This window comes from Crotalus tigris, unplaced genomic scaffold, assembly GCF_016545835.1.
Source record: "Crotalus tigris isolate CLP2741 ecotype Arizona unplaced genomic scaffold, ASM1654583v1 scf7180000018001.1161693, whole genome shotgun sequence".
In the NCBI taxonomy this organism is placed as follows: domain Eukaryota; kingdom Metazoa; phylum Chordata; class Lepidosauria; order Squamata; family Viperidae; genus Crotalus; species Crotalus tigris.
Window position 1 is genome coordinate 438,963 of NW_024096766.1, and position 18,887 is coordinate 457,849.

At 40.3% G+C, this 18,887-nt stretch overlaps 1 protein-coding gene across 1 annotated transcript in view; it reads left to right on the plus strand.

The window, feature by feature from the left end:
• The first annotated feature begins 2,912 nt into the window (after window positions 1-2,912).
• The window catches only part of CAPN13 (calpain 13), a 103,682-nt gene continuing 87,707 nt past the window's right edge, over window positions 2,913-18,887 (plus strand). Inside the window, exon 1 of the mRNA XM_039346515.1 lies at window positions 2,913-3,164. Coding sequence (XP_039202449.1) covers window positions 3,162-3,164 — 3 coding nt within the window. The 5' untranslated portion in view covers window positions 2,913-3,161. The remainder of the gene's footprint in view (window positions 3,165-18,887) is intronic.

Here is an 18,887-nt window from a genome sequence, read left to right on the forward strand (position 1 = left end):
ATAGGTCTTGAGTTGTGATATTACCACAGAGTGTACCCTCCACAATGCATCAGTCTTCTTTCTTAACCACGGGGAGTCTCCTGTCCTAGCTTGAGTAAACATGCCCTATCCATGCCTTCAAAACCTACTAGCTAGAAAGAATCAACATAAATAGGGCAAGGAGTAGAAAAGGTTACCAGCCTAAAACAAAATAAATCTGATCACTATTTTTTCTATATAAACAGAGCTTAATTACTCAAAGCAATCCTTCAACTGCCAGTTTCCTTACTCAATATCTTGACAGAGACAGTATGGAAAGCATTGTCACCTTTTTCTGTGCAGAGAATTAATCCTCTTCTCTTCAAAGATTGCTAAGGAGTAGGGTATCAGATGAATTTTAAAAAATACCACACTCCACATTCATTCAAATCATCCTAAGAACTCTTCCACTTACACTGCAACTAATCTGCTTCATTGCTCTGAACATTATCTTCGTTAAGCCCAGGAAATAATGTAGCTGAGAAGTAGCAGATTACAAATGTAGCAAAATAAATAACAATAATAGGCTCAAGTGCCCAGGCCATCTCAGCATCCAAAGATCAGCCATGGCTTCAGCAATAACACTGACAAACAGGTGGAAAAATTTCCAACAGTATTTGGAAATACTCTGGAATTTTCATAAGTTTTCTGCCTCAAAATGGGAGAAAAAAAGATCATCTATGGTCAGAGGAATTTCCAGAGATGATAAAAAACTTATGTGACTCAATTTTCAATATAAGGATATTTGCAGTCTTGGGGCTACAGCTTCCCAACATTTTTATTAATGGAAGGACACTACTGAACTATAACAGTGTTTCTGGATCCAGTGTACAACTGACACATCTGTATCTGCACTTCCTAAAGACAAAGGCTGACAATCACAAAATGGTGCCATGCCACACTAAGTGCCTCCCCTGCCAGGCTGCTGATAGGACTTTCTAATCAAGTTGGCAATGAATATTTTCTTAAATCACATTAAACCAAGATACCCATTCCAGATAATGAATTATAGCACCTGGAGGGGAATTTACCTGCTATTTCCCAGGATAGCCAATGATTAATGGAGTGTATCTGCTATCAAGATAAGCCAAAATAAGGTATGTTTATCACCTCTGAGCTTCTTGCTAAGAAAAACAGGAGGCCTTCTATGTAATCCACTTTTTATTTATGTTGCATCAAAGAAGTGGGAAGAGATTTATCTAGTTTAATTTAACTTGCTTCTAGGTAGAGGTTCCACTAGAAACAAGCAGAACACTATCCAGAGAATATGATCTTGAGAATGAATCCAGATCACCAAGGTAGTTGTCCATGTAATAATTGGAGCCTAAGGGAAGGGATGAGGGAATATTGTCTGGTTTATAGTAAGTCATAGTCCCTCCCTTTAAACCAAACAAGGAATATATCAGCATCCTTTCCTTTGCTTCACTATTAAACTTTAGCAGTTCTGTGAACACTAATTTTAACTGGCTACTACATTTTGAGAAGTACCTTAAAAGTAATCTCCCAAGTTTTTCCAAAGCAGTTCCCATCATATAGACATATAGTTGAGATGTGCAGCTCTCTAGTACTGCTTTGGTAGAGGGTTTCAGATCCCAAACCATTTTGAATGGATTTCTTTTAAAAAAATAAACAATATTTTTTGACCTAACAGAGATAGGAATCTCTTTCAGTTTTGTTTAAGCTTTACAAAGTCTGATATGCTGGTTCAATTTGGCAAGCACTGAGAAAATAGGTTTTGCAAACAGTTGTAACAGGGTGAGATTGTTAATACTTAAAAAAGTTGGGAGGGAACTACTGACTACCTTTATATTTTAAAAAGCAGAAAGTGATCCCATAATGCTGCTTCACTGTGTTTTTGTTTTATTTTTTATTAGTTAATAATATAAAATACAAAAATACAAAAGAAAATAGTGGGAAAGTAAGAGAAAGTGAAGGGAAGGGAAAAGTGTAGGGCAAAGGAAAAAAAGAAAGAAAAAACTTCCAACTCCCTTTGGTGCAGTAGAATGACTCAAGTTTTTATTTTTACATATTAATATAAACTAGCCATTTCTATAACAACAAACCTATCTAACTGGTAAACGTTTCATTTTTTCGACCTCAAGCACAAAGTCCAGAAGTGGTTTCCAAGTTGAAACAAAAGTAATTGTGTTTTTTTTCTTTAATCAAAGCAGTCAGTTTAGCCCTCTTCTAATTCATTATGTTTTTATTAATTAAAGGGAGAATGCTAGGCAACAGAATTATTACAACTGATGTTGAAGTGAAAAGTAAAGAAATGCAAAGCGAAAAGATGGGAACTCTTATGTTGAATGGGAATTATCAAACAGTGGATCAGGGCCCTCATGGAGTTCACTAGTATCGAGGAGGGGGGGGGCTCCTCATAGCACCTGATCAGCCTTACATAGGCAGAGTAGGAGGAGTTATCTTGTGTTCCAGCTTTTCTTCTTCAAAACTCAGTTGACAGCTAAGGTGCTAGAAAGTCTGAAAACCCCAATCATACATTGATCAAAATGTAATTTCAAAGTAAGTGATCTATTTATTTCTTGCCTAGCCCTAATTAAATCATAACATATATTCATCAGTGTAGGTATGCAAACTCCTATACCATTTTTAGATTGCTTTTTCATTTCCTGTCATGAATTTCTCTTCATTTCCATTTTTTTAGAAAAAAAAACAAATTAAACTTGGTTGAAAATCCAGGACAAGAATTGCACAACACCCTGAAAGAAGAGATTGTGAATTGAGCAGTATTATATTGTTCTTGGGCGTTTTATTTTTCTTGACCTTTAATTCAGAGCTCATACTCATTCTGGCAGTATTTACTCAAGGTGGTGATAAAATTTTCTGCACAGTTGAAGTCTGTTTATTTACAGTATTATGTTGCTGGAGTTAGTAGGTACTCTAATCAGAGGAATTTTTTTTATAGGTAAAGCATACCTTTATTTTCCTGCTTTTCAAGAGAGAAAAAGGAAACAGAAAACTCTGACATTAGAAAAGTGCCTTTTGCACAAACACTGGAAGAATTAAAAGATAGTGTCACCTACTGAGGCACATTGTTGTGATTGATATTCATTCCTTGGAGACAGTGTGCATCTGAGGAGCCAGAAGGCTTAGGATCATTCTCTTGTACAGACGCTCAGAACAAAATGGTATGTTCTCTAAAACACCTCATTCAAATTCTTTCTGGAAAATGCCCAAAGGGAATAATCTTGATATGCATGTGTGAGGGATAGATGAGTCGCTAAGATTTCTGCCTAATATCCATATCTCAGCTTTCTCTTTAATTAGAAGAAACTTCTAGAAAACCTACAGATGCATATTTAGGCATGGGACTAATTTTAGTAATCTTTTCATGATTTAGGGCCAGCTTCCTTGATCCTTCTGCTCATGAAGGATACTTATACATCTGGAGATGTGTTTCTAGACTGTGTTTTATCCGGTAGAATAAATAATGCTGGGTTGTTGTTGTTTTTAAAGAATTTGCCATGTGCAAACATCTCAAGAAAGGATTTTGGCCACCATTGTGAATCGGTCTGCCAATTATCAGGAAAAAAGTGACACCCTCTTTCAAATCTGTAACTCCTTGTGTTACCTTGATAGGGTGTCAGAAAAAATAAATTGCAGATACAGGCTGGTTATACTGTTGAGTGTACAGGATAACCTCAGTGAGGAAATTAGACACTCTGAGATGGGGAGAAATCACAAAATAAAAAGAATAAAAGTTGTTCTGGTGAAACTTTCTTCTAGTAATTATCTGAGACAGCCTAGCAAATAAGTTTGCTGTTTTCAATTAATTAATCCCTTTCTCTACTGTTGTCCATTGCTATTTGCTTTTGTATTTTTACATTTTATGTTATAAATGAATAGAATTACTAAAAAAAATAAGTTAGTCAAAGGGAAGAGAGTATTTTGTGGTTTTTTTCCCCCAAGGCTTCTTCTTTTTTCCCCTGTATCCTTCATAGAATCTAGAGCAGTGGTTCTCAACCTTTTTAATGCCACGACTGCCAACCGTCGTAAGTCGAGGACTACTCAACCGGTCGTAAGTCGAGGACTACTCAACCGGTCGTAAGTCGAGGACTACTCAACTGGTGCAGCATCGTTTGCAGAATGGGACTTTTGGCAGGCTCAGCAGGGCAGAGACAGCCTGGACAATTCCTATTGGCTTTTGAAAGCCAATAGAATTAGACTCTATTCAAGAGAGTCTATTCTATTGGCTTTCAAAAGGCAATAGAATAAAAGGGAGTGGCACAGCTAAGGAAAAGGGGAAAAAATGGCGGACTGCGTTGTTTGGCGACCTCCGTGAAATGGTCGTTTGACCCCAAATGGGGTCTTGACCCACAGGTTGAGAACCACTGGTCTAGAGTTTGAGGATAATATTTTCCCATAGGTAGGGTACTGGTTATTGAGGTTAACCTTTTTATTGGGAAAACAAAAAGATTTGTTCTGCCTTAAAGCAACAGAAAAATTTGCTAAATGTTATCCTTCCCAGGTATGATAGAAAGAGAGCTGTGTTCGTGGGGGGCAAAAATCAGGGGGTGTTAATTTTTTCAACTAACCAATTTTTATTATAAAGCATCTGATGAAGTGAGCTGCAGCTCACAAAAGGTTATGTCTTCCAATAACAATTTGTTAGTTGGAAAAGGTGCTGCCAGAGTCCTCCTGATTTTTTGCCTTTCCCGAAACAAGTTTATCGTTTCTAGGTTCCTACTTTGTGGAAAAGTGGTGGTGATTAAAACGGAAATAATTTTCATTTAGATTATCTCAGGTACAGTTTTGAGGTAGACCTCACTAGTTGTTCGGTCTGGGACTAAGTATTATAAGAAAATGTTTACATGCACACACACAGACACACACACACACACACAGACACACACACACACACACACACACACACACACACACAGAGAGAGAGAGAGAGTTGATTGCTTTCTATTTCTCCCAGCAATTTTCTTCACTAGAAGGAGAGGAAACAAAATTTATCTGCCCATTTGCAGCAGCCCTGCTTTCAAACTTGAGTGTGTGTTTGTGTCTTGAGTCAGAGGATTTCTTTGTTCTTGACTCCCGGCGACTGATGGATACATCTGTGAAATTTTCTTGGCAAGGTTTCTCAGAAGTTGTTTGCCATTTCTTTCTCCCTGAGAGAAAATGACGGGCCCAAAATGCCCAATTGGCTTTGAGCCTAAGGTGGTGGGACTAGAGTGTACGGACACCTGGTTTCTGGCCTGATACTTTCACCACTGTAGCCAACCCCAGGATTTAGCTGGAGGAGGCAGGGGCACATTTTTAATTGGCCTAGTTAAATGGCATTGGAAAATGGAAAAAAAATAAGGGCGTAAAGAAAAATTAGAGTACTTCCTTTAAGAGTATTTTCCTTAACCTTTTCAGAACTAGGGCCTGCCTGCTTGAAGATTACTGATTCCCTGTGGGGAGGAATCACCAATTTTAAGCAAAGTGTCTGGGAAATGGGGACAAATCTCATCAATCGTGAGTGGAATTGCTGGATTCTGCTCACATTAGATACAGAAAGCCAGGTTACTGGTGAGAAAAAAATAATTGAAATTCTCCACTATGCTATTAAACTATATTCTTCAGGCTAAGCATTAATCCATGCCCCCTTCCCAAGTTAGTTTGTGTTCATAATCCTACTAAAATTAGGTATAGAAATGAAAACAAGCATAATTATTATGTAAATTATGCCTTTTTGAATAAAATCTTGAATTTATGTGAGAATGGGCCCCCAGGTGTTGATATATAAAACCAAAATTGTCGGATTTGCTTAGTGAGATGTCTATAAGCCCAACTGTTATGGTTTATAAACCTTGCTTTATGGATTAGTGTTATGTACAAACTAGACTGCTACTATGGTGTGTTTTCTAAAATATATTTAAAAGGAAACTATATCTTAGGCTGATAGATTGAGGTTTTTAAATAAAATGAATTAGAGAGGAGGCCTGTGGAAGAGCAGGGAGCTTAGCAAAATTTAAGGCACCCATGCTGCCTTTTTCCTTTCCTATATGAGGAAAAGGAAGTATAGCAGGACAGGAAGACAAAGCACAATGTAAAAAAGGTGCAAGAGCTGGACATGTTGGCTATTGACTGAAAAAGAAGATGAAATAGAGGAGATGGACAGAACAGATTTAAGACAGAAATGTTCTTTCCTAAAATCTTAACATACTAGTATACAACAAATAAAAGGTGATTAGGTAATAAAGTAATAAGTAATAGTAATTGAATAGTAATAGTATAGTATATTGATTGGTAATGATATAGAGTATAAAAATTTTCATAATAGTAATTGAAGAGTAATAGTTATATGGTAGTAATAATGGTAATAGTATAGAGATAGCAATGTAAAAAACATTTTCATATCACTTTTAACACGTTTGTATTCACAAATTAAAGCCACCACCCAGTCCTTATAGGGAAGTATAAAGAATCTGCCTGTCCAGGGTCCCGTGGGTTTGTGTCTCTCCTGAGTTTGGGTCAATCCAATTGAGCATGATTTAAAAAAAAAAGAACCTGTCACAAGACCTCAAGTGAAAGAAAGCTATGTGGCAGTGATCGTACAGTTTCCAGTTAAATTACATGGAAAAGTTTATTGAGCCCATTTTATATACAAAGTGTAATAGTCAACTTCTAATGAATACAAATAAGAAAATCCTCTTTAATAGGATTAAAGACCACGAAGTGCCAAAATAGTATGTATGACTGGGATTTGCATACAATATCTTTAGCTTAATGTTGATCTCCCGAGGCATTAACAAGCAGTAATTGTAGCAGGAGTGGCTTATTTACAACTTTTTCCTAAGTAATAGATAATTACAGAAAACAGCAGCACTTTAACAAATAGAGGCTAAATTGCAAATTAGAAATAAAATTGTGGTGAACACAAATTATGCCACAATCCAAATATATAGGATTTTTTTTGGGGGGGGGGACAACTTTAAGGAACTTATCCAGAATAATTTTGATTAGACAGTTAATTTATACTACGTGATTAGTCTAGTTATAACTATGTTTATTAGAGATTTGTCCAAGAGGTGTCAAGCTCTTTATTTAAATCTGACTTTTTTCTCCCTATTTATTCGAGATATTTTGATAACTTTATTTAAGCATAATTGTTCTACTTTGTAATGCAATCTTTGGAGTTCTAGATGCTCCCTGAGCTTGTTTGCAGATGTTTTATTACCTGACTAGGTAATAGCATCAGTTCAAGTGAGCATGCAATTTGCTCCCTATTTATAAACAGTAGCTTTACTTCCCAGGGTTTGGGGAATGGGGATTCATCCTTGGTGATTCTTTGATTAGAATATTGCTTTCTGCCAGATTGTTTTTCTGATATTGATCCCTCCTTGTTTGAATATTGGAGGGGATGTGTTCTACTCCTTTTGTTTCCTTCCTAGTTTTTTATTGTCTCTTTTGAGTGTGTGTAAAATGTGGTTTACTTCAGTAGGTCTATTGATGGCTCATATAGCAGTGTCCAGCAATCAATATTCAACCAAGCTTAGAGGGCAGCAAGAACTCCAAAGTTCAAATCTGAGCTACAGATATTCTATTAATACAACCCACACCCATATATTTTATTTTATATATTTCAATGCATATTTATCAATAAGGATCTAAAGTTTTCACCAGACTCTCAAAGGGGTCCATGATATAAAAAATGTTAAAAACCTTTATATTAATTCTTCCTTTTTCCAGAGATGTAAAAATACCCTGGATTTCTACAAAGTGTCTTATGTCAGCAGGTCTACTGTAGTTTGGTCATCTACCAGTCTCCTGATGATCTTTTCAGAGCCTGTATGGGCAGATCTTTGCTGATGGGGAGGATTCAGGCTACTCAAACTGAATGCTGTATAGCTGCATGAGATCCTCTGTGATGACCCAGGGCCCCAAACGGAGGCAAAGCAATTAGCTGGTTAGAATAATTGTCTTTGTAAGCACTGCCAATGTTCACCCAACAGCCCCCACATATCTGGCACAAGTTCAATAAAACAGTCAAGGGAGTTAAACAGTTCTTTAAAGTAAAACAGATAACAAAGTATATCTTTTCCACGCCCAGCTTGCCTGTAACCTGCAAACTGCAAAACTGAAGACAGCAAGGAGAACTCAGCAGGAAACAAACTTGATCCAAAATACAAAGAGTCCAGATACAAGAGCTCACATCACAAGAGGTCACATTTGTTCCCGGCAAATGCCCAACTCCACAGCGTCACCTTAAATACCTACTCCCCAGGTGTGCCTTGTGGAGTGGGGCGTGATGCTCTCCTCCCGAGCAAGTGAGCCTGCCTCCATTGTTCCCTCCTCCTCTCTGCTCTCCTTGCTCTGGGATCTGGTGGGGAGGGGCCTTGCTCCTCGCCTGAGCTCTGCCTTCCCTGTTCCAAACTTGAAGGGTCCTGGCCTGCTTCAGCCTGTTCCTCCCCACAGACCTCCAAAGCCTACTGGGCCTCAACAGGGAACTCCATGTCGTCCTCAGAGTCAGGCTCGGACGGAGGCACGACATCCTCCAGTTATAGGCACATGTAGAAAAGGGAAGAAGATGGTAGAGGACAGGAAGACCTGGAGGAACATTGTCCATGGGGTCGCGATGGGTCGGACACAACTTCGCAATTAACAACAACAACAAAAGGGAATGGGAAAGCACTCAGTTTGCCTAGCCTGGTGCCCTCCAGTTTCTTGGTTTCGGCCTCCTTGCTTTTCTAATACAAATGGCCATTGGGTAGAAATGCTGGGAGGTAAGTGAACACTTCTGGGTGGCACCACATTAGAAGGTTGAACTAATCCAATAAAGTTCTTTATGCCTGGCTATGGATGCTGAGTTTACATTTAGAACATGAGTTCTGTGTCTTGGTGATATCTTTTCCGGGTAGAAGTAGTCATCTATAAATCTAAATAATAGTTCCACTCAACCAACCCCCAGAATAAATTCTATCACTGAGAATCCCAAAGATGCTCCTTTCACAAGACAACTGGACTTTCTTGATTTTTCTTTGAAGATGTTTCATTTCTCATCAAGAAGCTTCTTCAGTTCTTACTGGATGGTGGGGAATGGAAGGATTTATACTCCTTGCAGACAGCTGTTCATTTGCATTCTTTTAGCTAGTTCTCAATGCTACCTGGAGGCTTATCTGTGTCATCAGGGTCACCTAAGTAGTGCAAATGAGTGTGGAACCTTCTTGGAACTGTTGAAAGGTCTGTGTTGTAGACTGGAGATAGATGATGTCATATTCCTCTCCCTCTGTTGAGAGAGGGCTGTTCAGTTTTGACATAGATGGCCTCTTTGACTCCTCTTTCAAAGGAACGGTCTTCTCTGTCTAAAATTTAGACTTCATAGAAAAAACAAGACAGTCCAGTTGCCTCATGAAAAAGCATCTTTGGGACAACCATGACCTGGATGACTGAGAATCTCCATAGACATATCACCTGAGAACTTTGAAAACTTCCAAACATACACTGCATCTTTCTTTTGGCCATGTTTATCTGGCCAAAATTATGTCATTACATAATTTCATCTAAAACTAAATCAGGTCTCATACCATTCTTCTTTGAGCTTCTCCAGATCATCACTTCTTTGCACCATAAAGGACAATAATTGTTATCATTTCCCCCCAGAATCTGCTTCTGTTGTACAGAAAATATCTTTGCTCCCTAGCATCTAAACCATCTACGTGTTTGCTGAAAACACAATGGCTGATCTTGTCCCTGTCTTCAGCTAATGCTTTGTGACAGTAAAAATGAAACAAACAAAAGCAAAATTTATTTTATTTTAAATATTTATGATGCTTTTCAGGCACTTAACATCTTAAATCAGTTTAGAGAAATATTAAACTGATGAAACTTCAATAAAAGTAATACAATAAATCAGAAGAAGACAGCAAGTTCAACAACATAACACTTGAAAAAGCTTGGGAAATATGTCTGATGGCACCTTGAGACATACTTCTTAGAAATTATTAAATGATATCCTTCTTTATCAGATGCCAACTTAGAATAAAGGAATAATAAAGCAAAAAAGTCAGCTGAAGGCTGATCAAAAGAAACCATTGTACATTGTCAATATAAAAGGGGGGGGGGGAAATGACATTGCCATAGGTGTATACTACAGACCACCCAACCAAACAGAGGAAATAGATGAACTTTTTGCTAGTCAGCTAACTAAGGTATGTAGGAAGCACACCACAATAGTAATGGGGGACTTTAACTACCCTGACATCAACTGGGAGACAAACTCCGCACCAAGTGGAAGATCAAACAGGTTCCTGGCAAACCTAGCAGACAACTTTGTCTCCCAAAAAGTAGAGAAGGAACTAGGGGATTAGCCATTTTGGATCTAATTCTCACTAACAGAGATGAAATGATAGACGGTGTTGAAGCCATAGGAACCCTGGGAGGAAGTGATCATGCAATATTAGAATTCAACATTATAGAAGCACAACCAATAGAACACAGTCAAACTAGAGTCTTGGACTTCAAGAGAGCTAATTTCAATAAACTTAGAGAGGGCTTGGGAAGGATTCCATGGATGAGAATCCTCAAGGGGAAAACAACTCAAGAAGCTTGGGAAATTTTGAAAAATGAGATAATAAAAGCACAGTCTAGCACAATACCAACAAAGAGGAAAAATAACAGCTCTCAAAAGAAACCAGCATGGCTGCATAAAGAACTCTCTGACAAATTGAAAGATAAAAAGGACAAGTATAGAAAGTGGAAAGAGGGGAACATAACTAAGTCAGAATATCAGCAAATAGCCCGAGCCTGCAAAGATGAAGTGAAGAAAGCCAAGGCTCAAAATGAACTAAGGCTTGCGACCAAAGTCAAAAATAACAAAAAAAGCTTCTTTCAACATGTAAAAAACAAGAAAAAAGTGAAGGAAATGATTGGTCCATTAGTGGGTGGAAGTGGCAAGAAGGTGACAAGCAACAGGGAGAAAGCAGAACTATTTAACTCATTTTTTGCATCTGTCTTTACACAAAGGGAAAAAACAGACCAACCTATCAAAAATAGTGCCATAAAAAACAAAACAGAAACACAAGTTAAGATAGGCAAGAAAATGGTTAGGGAGCACCTGTCCAGCCTAGATGAGTTCAAATCGCCAGGACCAGATGGATTACACCCCAGAGTTCTCAAGGAACTGGCAGATGTGATATCGGAGCCACTGAACTATATTTTTCAAAGATCCTGGAACACAGGGGAACTACCAGAGGACTGGAAAAGAGCTGATGTAGTTCCCATCCTCAAAAAAGGAAAAAAAATGGATCCAGGAAATTACAGACCTATCAGCCTGACCTCAATACCTGGGAAGATCCTGGAAAAGATAATCAAACAACGAATCAACGAACACCTAGAGGCAAACAAAGTCATTACTAAAAGCCAACATGGGTTTGTCAAAAATAGATCATGCCAGACAAATCTTATTGCATTCTTTGACCAAGTGACAAAATTAGTGGATCAGAGGAATGCTGTGGACATAATTTACTTGGACTTCAGTAAGGCATTTGATAAAGTAGATCACAACCTACTACTTGACAAGATAGAAAAATGTGGGGTAGACAGAACCACCACCAGATGGATCCGTAGCTGGCTGACCGGCCGTACTCAGCGAGTGGTCCTCAATGGAACTGCATCTATATGGAGGGAAGTGTGTAGTGGGGTGCCCCAGGGCTCTGTTCTGGGCCCAGTACTCTTCAACATCTTCATCAACGATTTGGATGAAGGGATAGATGGGGAACTCATCAAATTTGCAGACGACACCAAGCTGGCAGGAATAGCCAACACTCCAGAAGACAGGCTTAAGATACAGAAGGATCTGGACAGACTTGAACACTGGGCACTAACTAACAAAATGAAATTCAATGGTGAAAAAAGCAAGGTTCTACATTTAGGCAAGAAAAACCAAATGCACAAGTACAGCATAGGTGGCACCATGCTCAATAGTAGTAATTGTGAGAGGGACCTCGGAGTCCTAGTAGACAATCAGTTAAATATGAGCCAGCAGTGTGCGGCAGCTGCCAAAAAGGCCAACACAGTACTAGGCTGCATTAACAGAGGGATAGAATCAAGATCACGCGAAGTATTAATACCACTCTTCAATGCCTTGGTAAGGCCACACTTGGAATACTGCATCCAGTTTTGGTCACCACGATGTAAAAAAGATGTTGAGACTCTAGAAAGAGTACAGAGAAGAGCAACAAAGATGATTAGGGGACTGGAGGCTAAAACATATAAGGAACGGTTGCTAGAATTGGGTATGTCTAGTTTAACGAAGAGAAGGACAAGGGGGGACATGATAGCAGTATTCCAATATCTCAGGGGCTGCCATAAAGAAGAGGGAATTAAGCTATTTTCCAAAGCACCTGAAGGCAGGACAAGAAGCAACGGGTGGAAACTAATCAAGGAGAGAAGCAACCTAGAACTAAGGAGAAACTTCCTGACAGTGAGAACAATTAATCAGTGGAACAGCTTGCCTCCAGAAGCAGTAAATGCTCCAACACTGGAAGTTTTTAAGAAGAGACTGGACAGCCATTTGTCCGAAATGGTGTAGGGTTTCCTGCCCGAGCAGGGGGTTGGACTAGATGACCTCCAAGGTCCCTTCCAACTTTACTATTATTATTATTATTATTAATTGTTGAAGGGGCAATAATGCATGCATAAAATGAGTGTGTGTATATAAATAGATAGGCTATGCATACTTCAAAAATGATTCAACAGAAGTGGTTTAGACTTTGTGAAAGCAAACCTGAAAAAGTTGCTACTGCTTTTTTGAAATAAAGAACTGCATTATCTGTAATGAATGAACTCCTTAAAGCAACGGCGGCAGCAGCCCTGTGTAGAAAGTTGAAAAAAATTGAACTGCTTTAATGTATAGAAGAAGAGTGCTATATATATACCTTTATAATGTAAAAAAGGAAGAGTAATTTCAGTTAAGTCTAGAACAGCAGTTCTCAACCTATGGGTCGCGACCCCATTTGGAGTCGATCGACCATTTTTCGGGGGTTGCCAAAGGTGGCGATCCGCCATTTTTCGTGGCGCCATGCATGTGTGCCGCGCATGGGGGCGGCGCCATGCACGTGCACCACGCATGGGGGCGGCACCGTGCACGTGCGCCGTGCATGGGGGCGGCGCCGTGCACGTGTGCCGCGCATGGGGCGGTGCGCATGCGCGTCGTGCATGGGGGGGCGGCGCACATGTGCGCCGCGCATGGGAGGCCCGCCCCCATACGCGCGGCACCGCACATGCGCAGAACATTTGTGTGACTGGGGTCGCCGTCACACAAACGTTGAGAAGCACTGGTCTAGAATATTGGGAAATTAAACTGATCATTTATGATTTCTTGATGGACAGTTTTTAAAATCTGATTTCTGGATACTCAGTCCAATGCAAACTATTATGTTGATGGACATTTGAATACTGAAAATTAAGTATATTTCACTGATCTTCACTGCAATAAAACTGTCAGATACAATCAAAATCAAAGTAAAGCCATCATTTTGCACGTGCTTTTCTTGGAGGAAGTGTGGGAGTTATGCTGACAGTTAGAACTTCCCAGGACAGGAATGCCAATTATGTCATCTGCTTAGCACCAAGCTTGGGAAAGACAAAGCAAGATGTCTGTTGAGCTAGCAGAAAGGTGGGAAAAAAAGACATGGCCAGATTTAAACAGCAGTGAGTAAGGAGGTGACTTACTCCCATACAGATGTTGGGATATTAGCTGCTGAACATGGCTTTATTTTAGATTGCAGTGAAGATTCTCATTAGTCAAGTTATCTTCTGTCAAATTAGAGCCAGGGAGGCTGACAGTAAGATTCAGTGAAATCTTTTTGTAAATATGCATGCACAGCATTATATTATAAAACATAGCTCTTTGATTGTTGAAGACTTTAATGCATTAATATTCTTAGACCTTGGTTTAATGTTTAATGTAAACTGTTCAAAGGCCTTACTAGTCATCTAATCTTCATCAACATCATCATAGCTGGTTAAATAGAAGGAACTTTATCTAGAATCAGAAAGATAAGAGAATCAGAGTTAAATGCCATGAGCAGCAGAAAAGCTGGAGTCAAGATAGAGTGGAGTTTAGCCAAGGAAGTGTATCAAGAGTATGGAAATAAATAAGGAAAACTTGAAATTTTGGTAAAGGGAAGGGGGCAGATATGACATTGTTAGTATTCCTGAAACCTGATGGAACTCATGACTTAAATATGGTGATGGAAAATAATTTATTCCAAAGAAAAAGGTGCCTCAAAAAGAGAGTGAGAGTATTGAATTATATGTAAAGAATGACTAAACTTATATAATTTATGACATCTAGGGTAAAAACCTTGCTGAAACTGACAGGGCAAAAATTAAAAGAAAAGAAAAATGAAAATCTTGCAGGTTTGGTCTATGTGTTTGTGCCAAAGGGATCCAATGCTGAAGCTATATGCTGAAGATATAAATAAAATCATATTTTCACAAATCTGATGACTGGGCTGTGCAGGAAACACATTACTTTGGTAATGGGGAATTTCAACTACCCCCACATCAGCTGGGAATAAAACTCTGCAGCGGGTGGAAAGCCAACAGGTTCTTGATGTGCACGGAAAAAAATGTCAAGGTCCCAAAAATGTAAGAGGGACCTAGGAGGTCAGATATACCAGAGTTAGTATTTATTAATAGGAAAGAAAACATTGAGAAAGTACAAATTGTAGAACCATTGTGAGAGTGACTATGTGATTCTAGAATGCAGTATACTGTAATATAGAAAAAAAGAATAGAAAACAGGTTGCTGTTCTAGATTTTAAGAAAATTTACTTGAATAGGCTAAGGCAGGGGTATCAAACTCAATTTCATTGAGGGCTGCATCAGCATTGCGGTTGACCTCAGGGGGGCGGGTGGGTGTGGCCAGGGTGGGTCTGGCCTACTGGGTGGGCATGGATGGAGTGGGTGTGGCCTACTGGGTAGGTGCGGCCAGCTCTACATCGTTTGCATCAAGGGTGCCTGTGGGGGCCTGGGCAAGAGTGGGACAGATCTGAGGGTCTCTGGCAGAAGGGGGTGGGACCGGGGCAAGTGCCAAGGCATGGTCCACTGGAGGAGCCTCACTGTTCCTCTCAGGCCATGCGGGGGGGGGGGTTGGTTATGGAGTTAAGACTGAATGTGTTTCAGCATAGATGGCCACCACAAAATTGTACATTGGCTCCTAGCTGGCCTGGGCCAGGGCCAAGGCAGAGGGGGCTGTTCCCTCACTGTTTCCAGGATGGCTTTGCGGGCCACATGAAACAACTTCGCGGGCCGCATCCGGCCCCCGGGCCTTGTGTTTGACATGTCTAGGCTAAGGGGAAAACTTGGAATGATATTAATAAAAATTGTGAAATCTTCAGAAGGGTTGTAAAATTCTGAAAAAAGTGAGATAATTAAGGGCCAAACACAATAGCAAGAAAAAACAAATAAAACAAAAGGAAGCACCTAATAAAATCATCAAGACTGCATAAATAGCTCTTGGATAAACTGAAAAAACAATAAAAATAATTTTTTGAAAAGAAAAGGAAAGTATGTATGAAAAACAGAATATATCAGAGAACAGCTTGAAATTATAACAATGGGATTAGGAAAACTGAAGTTCAGCTTGTAACCAAAATAAAAAATGTTCTTTTGGTATTCATGGAACAAGAAGAAAGCCAAGGAAGTAGTTGGTTCACTAGTTGGAGAAAATAATGACAGTCAATAGGGTGAAGACTGAGCTCTTTAATTTTCATTTATCATCTATCATCTATCATCTAGGTGTTGAAGCCATAGGAACCCTGGGAGGAAGTGGTTATGCAATATTGGAATTCAACATTATGGAAGTACAAGCAATAGAACACAGTCAAACTAGAGTCCTGGACTTCAAGAGAGCTAATTTCAATAAACTTAGAGAGGGCTTGAGAAGGATTCCATGGATGAGAATCCTCAAGGGGAAAACAACTCAAGAAGTTTGGGAAATTTTGAAAAATGAGATAATAAAAGCCCAGTCTAACACAATACCAACAAAGAGGAAAAATAACAACTCTCAAAAGAAACCAGCATGGCTGCATAAAGAACTCTCTGATAAATTGAAACATAAAAAGGACAAGTATAGAAAGTGGAAAGAGGGGCACATAACTAAGTCAGAATATCAGCAAATAGCCCGAGCCTCCAAAGATAAAGTGAGGAAAGCCAAGGCTCAAAATGAACTAAGGCTTGCGACCAAAGTCAAAAATAACAAAAAAAGCTTCTTTCAACATGTAAAAAACAAGAAAAAAGTGAAGGAAATGATTGGTCCATTAGTGGGTGAAAGTGGCAAGAAGGTGACAAGCAACAGGGAGAAAGCAGAACTATTTAACTCCTTTTTTGCATCTGTCTTTACACAAAGGAAAAAACAGACCAACCTATCAAAAATAGTGCCATAAAAACAGAATAGAAACACAAGTTAAGATGGGCAAGAAAATGGTAAGTGAGCACCTATCCAGCCTAGACAAGTTTAAATCGCCAGGACCAGATAGATTACAACCCAAGGTTCTCAAGGAACTGGCAGATGTGATCTCAGAACAATTGAACTATATTTTTCGAAGATCCTGGAGCACAAGGGAACTACCAGAGAACTGGAAAAGAGCTGATGTAGTTCCCATCTACAAAAAAAGGAAAAAAATGGACACAGGAAATTACAGACCTATCAGCCTGACCTCAATACCTGGGAAGATCCTGGAAAAGATAATCAAACAACGAATACCTAGAGGCAAACAAAGTCATTACTAAAAGCCAACATGGGTTTGTCAAAAATAGATCATGCCAGACAAATCTTATTGCATTCTTTGACCAAGTGACAAAATTAGTGGATCAGAGAAATGCTGTGGACATAATTTACTTAGACTTCAGTAAGGCATTTTATAAAGTAGATCACAACCTACTACTTGACAAGATAGAAAAATGTGGGGTAGACAGCACCACCACCAGATGGATCCATAGCTGGCTGACCAGCCATACTCAGCGTGTGGTCCTCAATGGAACCGCATCTACATGGAGGGAAGTGTGTAGTGGGGTGCCTCAGGACTCTGTTCTAGGCACAGTGTTCTTCAACATCTTCATCAACCATTTGGACAAGGGTATAGATGGGGAACTCATCAAATTTGCAGACGACACCAAGCTGGCAGGAATAGCCAACACTCCAGAAGACAGGCTTAGGATACAGGAGGACCTGGACAGACTTGAACACTGGGCGCTATCTAACAAAATGAAATTCAATGGTGAAAAAAGCAAGGTTCTACATTTAGGCAAGAAAAACCAAATGCACAGGTATAGTATAGGGGGTACCTTGCTTAATAGTAGTAACTGTGAGAGGGACCTCGGAATCCTAGTGGACAATCATTTAAATATGAGCCAGCAGTGTGCTGCAGCTACCAAAAAAGCCAACACAGTGCTAGGCTGCATTAACAGAGGCATAGAATCAAGATCACGTGAAGTGTTAATACCACTTTACAATGCCTTGGTAAGGCCACACTTGGAATACTGCCTCCAGTTTTGGTTACCACAATGTAAAAAAGATGTTGAGACTCTAGAACAGGGGTGTCAAACTTTCATTGAGGGTCGCATCAGCATTGAGGTTGCCCTCAGGGGGCCAGGTGGGTATGGCCAGGGTGGGTGCGGCCTACTGGGTGGGCGTGGAGTGGGTGTGGCCTATTGGGTGGGCAATGCCAGCTCTACATTGTTCACATCAAGGGGGCATGTGGGGGCCTGGGCAGGAGTGGGACAGATCTGAGGGTCTCAGGCAAAAGGCGGTGGGACCAGGGCAAGTGCCAAGGCATGTGGCCATGTGGGGGGATGGATAGTGGTGCGAGCTGCCTGGAGCCCTGGGAAGCAGAGGTCAAACACCCAACCTGGCCCTCGAGCACCCACAGCACCAAGCCCACATCCCCAAGGGGGCACCCAGCTGCACTTACCTCCTCCTCAAGGCTGCTGCTGCTGTGCTTTCTCTTCTTAGCCAGGTTGCCCATGATGGGTACGAGGGCAAAGTCAGAGGGAGGCCTATTCCCTCTCCATGGGAGGAGATCCGGTTTTGTATTGAAAGCTTCCTTAGCAATAGGATGGGAGACCCCAGGATAGGGGGCAAAGGGATGGTAGAAGGGCAGCAGGACCGGACTAAGGCAGGACTTCCTCAGACCCTCCCTCTCCTTCTTTCCTTCTTTCCTTTCTTCCTCCCTAAGTACAGAGTGGTGGGAAAATATTTGAGATGAGGGAGGGAGAAAAACAGGCAAGAAACGCAGCCAGGGCCAGGGCCAGGGCCAAGGCAGTGGGGGCCGTTCCCTCACTGTTTCCAGGATGGCTTTGCAGGCCACATGAAACCACTTCGCAGGCCGCATCTGGCTTTGACATGTCTGCTCTAGAAAGAGTACAGAGAAGAGCAGCAAAGATGATCAGGGGGCTGGAGCTAAAACATATAAAGAACGGTTGCTGGAATTGGGTATGTCTAGTTTAATGAAGAGAAAGATGAGGGGGGACATGATAGCAGTGTTCCAATATCTCAGGGGCTGCCACAAAGAAGAGGGAGTCAAGCTATTTTCCAAGGCACCTGAAGGCAGGACAAGAAGCAACGGGTGGAAACTAAGCAAGGAGAGAAGCAACCTAGAACTAAGGAGAAACTTCCTGACAGTTAGAACAATTAACCAGTGGAACAACCTGCCTCCAGAAGCGGTGAATGCTCCGACACTGGAACTTTTTAAGAAGAGACTGGACAGCCATTTGTCCGAAATGGTATAGGGTTTCCTGCCTGAGCAGGGGGTTGGACTAGATGACCTCCAAGGTCCCTTCCAACTTTACTACTACTACTACTACTATACTACTATTACTACTACTACTACTACATCATCATCATCATCATCATC